The sequence below is a fragment of the Neolamprologus multifasciatus genome, chromosome 6 (assembly GCF_963576455.1).
Source record: "Neolamprologus multifasciatus chromosome 6, fNeoMul1.2, whole genome shotgun sequence".
Classification (NCBI taxonomy): domain Eukaryota; kingdom Metazoa; phylum Chordata; class Actinopteri; order Cichliformes; family Cichlidae; genus Neolamprologus; species Neolamprologus multifasciatus.
In genome coordinates, this window is record NC_140444.1 from 21,825,445 (window position 1) to 21,834,938 (window position 9,494).

Sequence of the window (9,494 nt, forward strand, 5' to 3'; positions counted from 1 at the left end):
TATCGTTTATATCGATATAGTCTATGTTACATTATAATTATACTTGTGGAGCCGCAAGTTTGCCTCTCTTTCGTCCACTTTTGTCTCTACGCAACATTACTCCGCCTCGGCTCTCTCCTTCACTGAACACAACTCCCCCTCCCCCATCGCTTCACCTGCAGGCAACAAGATGGACACGGCAGCTATCAAAGAGGAGCTGGTCGGTAAAAAGAAAACATTTGAAGATTACTATTTTAGTGCTGTCAGCATAAAGTTAATGCCATAACTGCATCAACGGGGCAAATCTCCGTTAACTAGTTACCGCGGATCACCGCGTGCGTGGAGCCGGGCGGCTCTAACGAGCTAACCGGGCTAACGCCTTGACGCACGGCCTAAAATCCTTTCGATTTTCTCAAAAATCGATTTTTTTCTCAAAAATCGATTTTTTTTCTCAAAAATCGACTTTGCGCCTTATGTATGAATTCTGGTTGTGCTTACTGACCGTGAACCAATTTTATGTGGTACACAGCTTAAAAAAAATCTGTCAAAAATGTTTTGGTACTTTTACGTTGAAGCAGAGTGATACTACTCTGCTTCAACGTAATATTACCGTATTGTGTGTATAAGGACCATAAATGGCACCTGTAAGAGACACGGTTACAAAGAGGATTTCAAACTCCAGGCTGTCAGTCACGCAGTAGAACTTGGAAACAGAGCAGCTGCGAAATCTGTCTTTGTTATTATGCTCAGCATCTTTTTGTTTACATTTTGACTGCACAATTGTGAGCTTTTTGTTATGCACAACATTGTTTTGGTTTATTTATGGAGCATCATTAATAAATGCACTGATAACTTAAACAGATGCTTCAGTAGTTTTATCCCACTCATACTTTCAATCCAATGTTTGTCATTCTAAGTTGTAAAACCAAAACATCACACAAAATTATCCTTGGCATACATAACACATCTCAGTACACTGTTGGTGCATTCCATGTAGAATACAATTTGTTAATAATAAATTTAATAAATTAAACATTTAATAAATTAAACATTTGATGTAATGTATGTTTTGTAAATTATTTGTTTTACACTGTTTTACATGGCATTTTACAAGGCAGAATCAGCTCACTTTAGTGAGCCAAAACAATTAGGACAGGAGAAAAACATTCTTAAGTAATGTCAGGAAGCTGGTATTTTATTTTAAAACTAATTACTATTTTTATTTATTTAGAGAATTAAAAGCCAACTCCAGACCACTGCTTGCTTGTCCTGATTTGTGAGGGATTGATGGAGAGTTGGTAAGGAGAGGAATCAGAACAGGAGCGCCTCCCCCCACCCCCAAACACATAATCAGGTAATGTAACTTTGGTAATTTGAGATTAATTCAGGTTTCTTTTGAATTGTTGACACTGTCCTCTTCTCTCTTCTCATTATAGTTTTTGTATGCAGTGCCAGTTCTGCTCTTTTGTCTGTTCAAGCCAAGAAGTACTCTTAAGGCATCACCAGCTACGACACAGAAGAGGATTTCATTTGCCCTGTGTTTACAGTGACTGCGTCTGTTCGTTTAGGACACGAGGGGCATTGAAGTCTCACCTCAGCAGATCACACAACAGGGCTAAGAAAAGGCAGGAGATCTCAACATTTTTTTGTGATTTTTGTGAATTTAAGGAAAACTGCTCACAGCATACATTTATTTCACATATTTTAAGGCACTTAAAAAAACATCAGACTGTATCCTGTCCTTTCCAAAAATGTGACTATGCTACCAACAATTTATCAACCTTTACGTCACACACAAGCAGAAAGCACAAAAACTCAAAAGATATAAAAAACTGTATTAGACTGATTTCTCATGCAAATGCATGTCCTAGTGAAAGTAGCTCCCCTGATAAATCCCTAAATACCTCTCAGGAGCCAGAGACATTACCAAGTGGTTCAGGTGTAGCATCAAGTGATAAAGAGGACAATGAGTTTGTAGATTACCAATGTCTTGAACATAAAATAGCTAGACTTTTTCTATGCATGCAAACATTGTTACATGTTTCTAAAAGTGCTTTGCAGAGAATTATTGAGGAAATTGGTGACATTTTAAAATATTCTCAGGTTCATTCATTTCAAAGAATCAAAGAGGTGCTTGCTGAACAAAACATTGAGGCAGATGATGATGTAATTAAAAATATAAATGATGCACTTTTCAAAACCAACCCATTAATTATCTCAACAGAACCAAAAGGTGCATTATCTACTGATTACAAGAGAAATATTTATTTCAAGAATAATTTTCATGTAATTGAGCCTACAGAGTACATCTACAAAGCGAGAACTAGAAATACATTTGTTTATGTCTCAGTAAACCAGGTCTTGGAGAACTTATTGAAAGAGAAAAGTTTCTTTGAAAAGTTAGCATTTGATAAAGAAATTAGTGAAGGTTACAGATCATTTAGAGATGGGCAGTATTTCAAAAACAACAAGCTTTTAGGATTGCAAGATACTTGTATTAGTTAGTATACTAACTAATACTTGTATTTAGGAACATCTCGAAAAATTCATAAAATAACTGCCGTCTATTGGGTTGTACTCAATTTATCTGCAAGGTTTCGTTCTACATTGCCTTCAATACAGCTTGCTCTTCTTGGTAAAAGTGTAGACGTTAAACAGTTTGGGTATGATGCTTTTCTTTATCCACTCATTGAGGATTTAAAGTGTCTTTTGATGCATTTTGGAAGATGAAATGAAGAAGAGGGATAAGAACATGGCACTCATCACCCAAAAGATGGACATCACATTCTCTCTCAGGAGGAAAGAAGTTGTGGAGATGCAGCCCTTGGTCAAGGAAATGCAGCTCAGATGGCCAGCTCTCTTCTTGAAAGAACAGGTAAGATAATCTCTTAAATATTTAAAGGAAAACTTCTGGGTTTTTTTTGTTTTGTTTTTTTCAGTGTGGTCTTATTTCTAGAATGGAAAACATTCATTTATTCACCCAGACAAATTTCAAGGCATTTGGAGTTGTTGGAAAGAAATTTTAATCCCAATGTTACGAGTCAGTCGTTTTGCAGGAGAGAGCTGAGCCACGGTTATGGGGAAAGGATTCACTGTGACAACTAAGAAATGCCTGAATTAAGCCAAAAACCACTCTGGAGGGTTTTTAATCTAAGGAAATAACATCAAAATGTGTTCAAAAGCTCCAAAAAGTTGATTTTTACATGATATAGGACCTTTAAAATTTCTTCTGAACAACTCCAAATGCCTCGAAACTTGTCTGGGTAAGTAAATGAACGTGAGCTCCATTTCTTGTGCCCTTGAGAAGCATCTGTTTGTATCACTCCAATATCTTGTAGAAAAGGTTGAAGGCTACCGTTGAGCTAACAATGCTAATGGTATATATAATATAAAAAAATAGTTGGCTCTAAAAATATGAAGCTAATTTTGGTATTACCAACAACTCTATTGAAGTGAAATCTATTTACTTGTCAACTTACTGTGTATAATAACGGATTGCTTTTATTTTGCTCTTCTCTGGGCACCCAAAGCGCTTTACAATTCCACTACTCATTCACTCTCACATTAACACATCCGTGAAGGGAAACTACAGTTGTAGCCACAGCTGCCCTGGGGTAGACTGACAGAAGCGACGCTGCCATATCGCGCCATTGGCCCCTCTGGCCAACACCAGTAAGCGGTAGGGTAAAGGGTCTTGCCCAAGGACACAACGACCAGGACAGAGAGAGCTGGGGGATAGAACCAGCATCCTTCCGGTTACAGATGAGCTTCCCAACCCCCTGAACCACGGTCGCCGCAATGACTTGTCTTCACTGGGCATCTAGAATCTTTTGGTGGTGACCCTTAGCAGGCAACAGCCATGAAACTCACAGAACAGGATTGAGAAAGTCACTTGCGTGTTATGAAAGTATCCAAATTTGACCACAGGATGTTATTCTTACTTCATTCTTACATAACTATAAAATTAATAAAATTTTTGCAATGAATTTAAAATACAATTTATTGATTTATTTATTTTCTGCAATGCATCCTGTAACAATTGAAACCATTATTTTGTCTTATCAACATTTGATTAGGTATTCTATAGACTTACTGTAAAATCTGCCAATCAGATTTTTCTTTTTCTTTTTTTTAATGCGTCAGTTATAATTTGTACCACCACTAAATCCAATCAAGGCCTGACCAATAATAATAATAATAATAATAATAATAATAATAGATTGGATTTATATAGTGCTTTTCAAGGCACCCAAAGCGCTTTACAATGCCATTATTCATTCACTCTCGCATTCACACACTGGTGGAGGAAAGCTACGGTTGTAGCCACAGCTGCCCTGGGGCAGACTGACAGAAGTGAGACTGCCATATCGCGCCATCGGCCCCTCTGGCCAACACCAGTAGGCGGTAGGGTAAAGTGTGTTGCCCAAGGACACAACGACCAGGACAGAGCCCGGGAATCGAACCGGCGACCTTCCGGTTACAGATACGCTTCCCAACCCCCTGAGCCACAGAGATCAACCGAGACTAACTAAATGTTTTGAAATTAAGCTGTGTTAACCAAATTTGAAAACAATGTGATTTTTATGTAATGTACCTTTAAAAGTTTTCTTCTATATTTTTTTTTTTGTTGCTTTGTAGATTTGTGCGGAATTCTCACGCATTACCACCAAGGATCTCATGGGGACCTTCATGACTGCCCTCGACACTTACTCACTTCGGCTGATTAAGCTGTATCGAATTAGAAAAGCTGCTTTCCGCAATGACATGGATTCCCTGTTGCAGAAGTTTGATGAACAGGTAATATATAAAATGTATTTGTGTCTGGTTTATGAGGAACCTAAAGTTCCCACTGTAACAAAAGATACTTTATTAAATATTTACTAAATTGATGTAAAAATTGTTAGTTTTCAAAAAGTGTGTCCTGAATGGGATTATAAGCTAACAAGCAGCGCTGTGTGTTTGGCAGATGGCAGGTCATGACAGACAGTTCAATTCTCATCCCACTCATGGCACTTTGTTATAAATGTTGTAATAAGTGTGCTACATTTGTTGCACATCAAAATTACTTAAAAAAAACAAAAAAAAACCTGACAAAACCATGAGCAATTATCTGGAATAACTCATTTCAACATCTTATTTCTTAAGGCTGTAGTTTTAGCAACAACACTTAATGTGTTTGAAAAACAAAATGGTAGGTTTATAAATGAGACTGAGTCTTATTTGATTTCCTTGTTTTAGGTCTCAAACATATTCCAGCATCGACGAACCATCAGTTTGGAAGGGTTACCGATATTTGTTCGCGACGATGAGACCAAACTCTTCTTAACATGTCTGGTGAGCATGCAAATCTACTCAATCTTCAGTTTTGGTTTTCAGAGACTTATATGTACTGTTTTTTATTTTGCATAGGATACAGATCCAGTTGAGAGGGCAACCCGAGGTGTTACGGTGGGCATCCTCACTGTTCTGGAGGACTACGTGGGACCCAACTCGCAGTCCACAGTGGTCAACACTGCCATTGTTTTGGAAGAGGACATTATTCTTGATGATCTGCCAGACCTTCCCACTGCCTTTGCCTACCTGTTTGGCCTACTTTATGGGCTCAACATGGAGTTTCCCAAAGAACTCAAGTACACATTTGAAGCTGTGCAACACATTTTTATGGAGTTGACATCTACCTGTTCCCAGAGGGTTAGAAGCTTCAAAACCAAGCTCTTAACCAAAGTCTAACCTATTTGACAACATGTTCAACTCAAATGCAACTTGTGTAAAACAGAATGCAGCAATTTGTTTTGATTTATAGTTTTTGGGTTTTGTGGTAAGTTCCTCTGAAAAAAGTTAATTTCTGGCTTTAAGAAAACGGTAAGGTGCAGAAAGTTCTGAATCAATCTCTTCTAACTTTACTTTATGTAGCTTGCATGGCTGATTGCAGATTTCATGTACAACAAGTTTTTATAAAATGTTGAAAGGGTTTATTCTAACTTGAACTGTTTTAAACAATTTTTATGATCTGGTTTTAGGTACATTTGTACTAGTTTTAGAACAAATGTGGCGCAATACTGAACTTCAGAGGAAATTGGAGTGTTGATACCATTACTATTAAAAGACAAGTGGTGGAAAAATTAGTTTGAAAGTTGTTTGCTGTATGGAAACCAGATAGAAGTTCCTGCCGTCTGTGTTTTGAATCTGTTTGTTAGTGACTATCTATCAAGATAGGTTTGATATTCTGTCTGACAATACCACACCTTTAAAATTGGATGAGTAACATTTGTTACAAAAATTTGACTTTTGTGTTTTTGGAAGGACTTTATTTGTGGCTGAATGTTGTCAGTATGTTTAAAAATGGCTGATCTCAAAAGTCAACATTGTCAGTGGTGCAGTTGTGTTTGAACACAAAGTTATTTGAAAATCAACTGTGTAAACATTCATTGGTACAACAGGGAGCACCTCATGAAAACTATAAAAGATACTTTTTCTAAACTTTAGGAAATTGATTGGCAAAACAAAAAAAAAATATGTTGTGTAAACTTTAGGAAATACGTTGCCAAAACTAATACCTTGTGTAAACTTTAGGAAATACGTTGCCAAAACTAAAACTAATACCTTGTGTAAACTTTAGGAAATACGTTGCCAAAACTAAAACTAATACCTTGTGTAAACTTTAGGAAATACGTTGCCAAAACTAAAACTAATACCTTGTGTAAACTTTAGGAAATACGTTGCCAAAACAATAAAATATGAGTTAAGAAAAAGCACAATTATTAATTTTGTAAACACAAAAACATTAGCTGAAACAACTTTGCTCCTAAACTTGAAATTATAAGTTATCGATCAGAACCTAAAAACATAAATGCAGTGGGTTGCCTTGAGTTTTTAAGTTTTCGCAACGTTTTTTTTTTGCAGTGTGGTCCATCACGTTATTTTGTCTTCCATTGTGTTTTGTGAGGTTTTATTTTTATTTTATTGCTTCTGTTGTGGTTTGTTTGACTTCCATTGTGTTTTTTGTGCTTTTGCAGTGTTTTTCTGTTCACTGGTGTTTTCTTAAGTTGCAGTGTATTTGACCACTCAGGGCCACCCTAGGTAGGGACCTGTCACAATATATTCGTATGTGTCCCTCTACATTTGCAGAAAAATATTAAAAAAATAGAATCTAAAATGTGGGTTGGGGGGGGGTTCTTTTGTTTTGTTGTTGTTTTTAAGTGAGAATCACAGAAAGTTCAGCACCACATTTTGACCTTGTATGCGTACTCAACACTGTAGAGTGGTAGGGTTCCAAAACACCTTAGAGTGGACACAGAGCAGACTGTTTTTCTGTTTCAAAATATTTACCTATTGTTGTTCATTTTCACCTTTAGACCTGTGCTCCCTGTCGCCGGCCAAGAGAAACAAAACAACAGAGGGAAAGAGAAGAGGAAACAATGCTCAAAATAAACTTAAAAAAATGAAAGAGGATGCACTGGATGCAAATCATAAATTAATCACTAGTTTAGTCTGCTGCATGTCAAGTCAAATGAAATTAAGCTGAAGTATCGCTCTTTAGTGTCCACAGAGGTCTTCACAATGCCATTATTTTAAATTAATACCAAAGGACAACAAACAATAGCCATCTAAAAGCGCAAGAAAACATTTTATAAGGCAATAACTATGGAAGAAACTGCTTAACGGATCTGACAGAGAGGGAACTATTCCAGGAGAGTCACGCATAGAATGGGCACAGACAGGGGGTTAATGGAGATTAAATGCTCGTAAAAACTTGGAATATATTAGCAGGAAAAAAAAAAGTAGAACACCACAGTGTGTTGATGTTTTTGCTGCATCAGTATGCCATTGCTATTTTTATGTACAAATGACAAACAAAAAAGAAATTTGTGCGCTGAGTTTGAGTTCATTCCTTAATCATTTTTATTGTTTGGGATTGATGGGGCATGGTGTGAGTAATAACAAAGCAAAGTAGTAGTGGTAATGTAGACGGTCGGTGCATTTAATTTAGGAGGTTTTATACAGTGAGTGTCTATCTGGTTGAAATCTATGTCACAGCTTCGGTTCTTAAGAATAGCTCACGACTGACTGTATGTAATTATGAAGGCAATTCCAGTATTTGCTACAAATTTAACTGGCACTAAAAGGTGTGACTGCAGAGGAATACCAATTCAGAGAATGTAATAGATAAAAATATCATCAGCCACATTTGGTTGATGTCTCCTCCTCAAGGACCAATGTTAGATAATGCTCTGATGAGGAGGCTGCAATGAGGCTGTACAGGAAAGCTCAAAGGCTTAGCAGTGACAGGTCACACAGGTAGGTGCATCTCCCATCGTCTGAGTAACCCGAAGAATATTATTATTATTCACTGCTTTCGGCTTCATCTGCTTCTTAAAGGCTTTATTGGATAATGAATTTATAAGATAACATAAAGTATGCATGATGCTTTATTGCCAGGATCTCACTAGAAGGACACATTTGTGGAAATTTCTATGAAGAAAGCAAGCCAGCTTTGACTGTTTGTGATTCACAAAATCCAAGTACTGATATCTGAAACACTGACTTATAGTCACTTGTAGAGAGTTAAATAACTTGTAAACACCACACAGAACTGTGTGGTGTTTTTAATGTTACTGTGTTAATGTTACTGTGGTAAATTTGTTAGTGAACTTCCTATCTACCAGACACTGATAATGGCACTTTAAAGAGTTGTTCCTGGTACTGAGTGAATGTAGTACAGTAGTTTCCAATTAGCTGCAAACATCTGTGTCCTGCAGATGGAAATGAGGCTGATGAGAGCCCAGAGACTAAACCAAAACAGTCGAGGTGCTGGCAGGAAAACAAAAACAATGGGATGAAAAACATTAGCTGCAGAACTGGGGGAGAAACCTCTTTCACATATTAGCGGATATTGATATATATTCATAGATATTGATTAGCAGAGTGTTAAATGCTTCATTTTATTCTCCATTTGTCCACATTATCAGACTTTAAATTGAGAGCAATAGAATTGGACAGTAAGGCACAAGCTGTCAGTGAATGACCAGACTTCAGGCACGTCTTCCACTCCACACAGCCTCCTTTGGCAATAACTTAATTATAGCTACAGTACCTTAGAAATCAGTCGCCTTCGCCAGGCTACCTGTCTCACAGAATGGAAAAAATACCTCGAGGCCCCAAAGAAGGGAGTGTTACTTCACCCTTCAACTTCAATCAAGGGTTGCTCTGCCAACTTAGCGTGAGAAGAACTTTTGAAGTTGTTTGTAGCAGCAAAGAGTTGACCACAGAACACCTGTCAGGGTCAATCATGAGGCATGTAGATCACATATTCTACAGAGTGAAGTTTACCTTTTCCCAAAGACAGTACAGTCTTGTACTGTTAGTGTATCACAAGATGAAGCGCTGCAGTCAATGAAATGTTGAGGGCTCTGAATATGAAATTCTTCCCTAGTGTAATAAAGTTGGAACAATAGTGTTAATCTACTTTAAAAGCTCACTAACTGCAATGATGGGAGTAAGCACAGGGGGCTCTG

At 37.3% G+C, this 9,494-nt stretch overlaps 1 protein-coding gene across 1 annotated transcript; it reads left to right on the forward strand.

Moving 5' to 3' along the window:
* Positions 1-2,672: 2,672 nt before the first annotated feature.
* On the forward strand, positions 2,673-8,128 carry LOC146516936 (uncharacterized). Its single transcript, XM_085163213.1, has 4 exons — positions 2,673-2,854; positions 4,618-4,776; positions 5,218-5,313; positions 5,389-8,128. The coding sequence occupies exons 1-4, from the start codon at positions 2,711-2,713 to the stop codon at positions 5,707-5,709; spliced, it is 720 nt and encodes a 239-aa protein (XP_085019339.1). The 5' UTR covers positions 2,673-2,710; the 3' UTR covers positions 5,710-8,128.
* The last annotated feature ends 1,366 nt before the right edge of the window (positions 8,129-9,494 follow it).

Excerpts from the sequence above, each read along its gene's own strand:
- LOC146516936 (XM_085163213.1), top strand. The coding sequence starts at position 2,711 with ATGAAGAAGAGGGATAAGAACATGGCACTCATCACCCAAAAGATGGAC. Across the intron at positions 2,855-4,617 it reads CTCTCTTCTTGAAAGAACAG|ATTTGTGCGGAATTCTCACG; the intron begins GTAAGATAATCT and ends GTTGCTTTGTAG. Across the intron at positions 5,314-5,388 it reads AACTCTTCTTAACATGTCTG|GATACAGATCCAGTTGAGAG; the intron begins GTGAGCATGCAA and ends TATTTTGCATAG.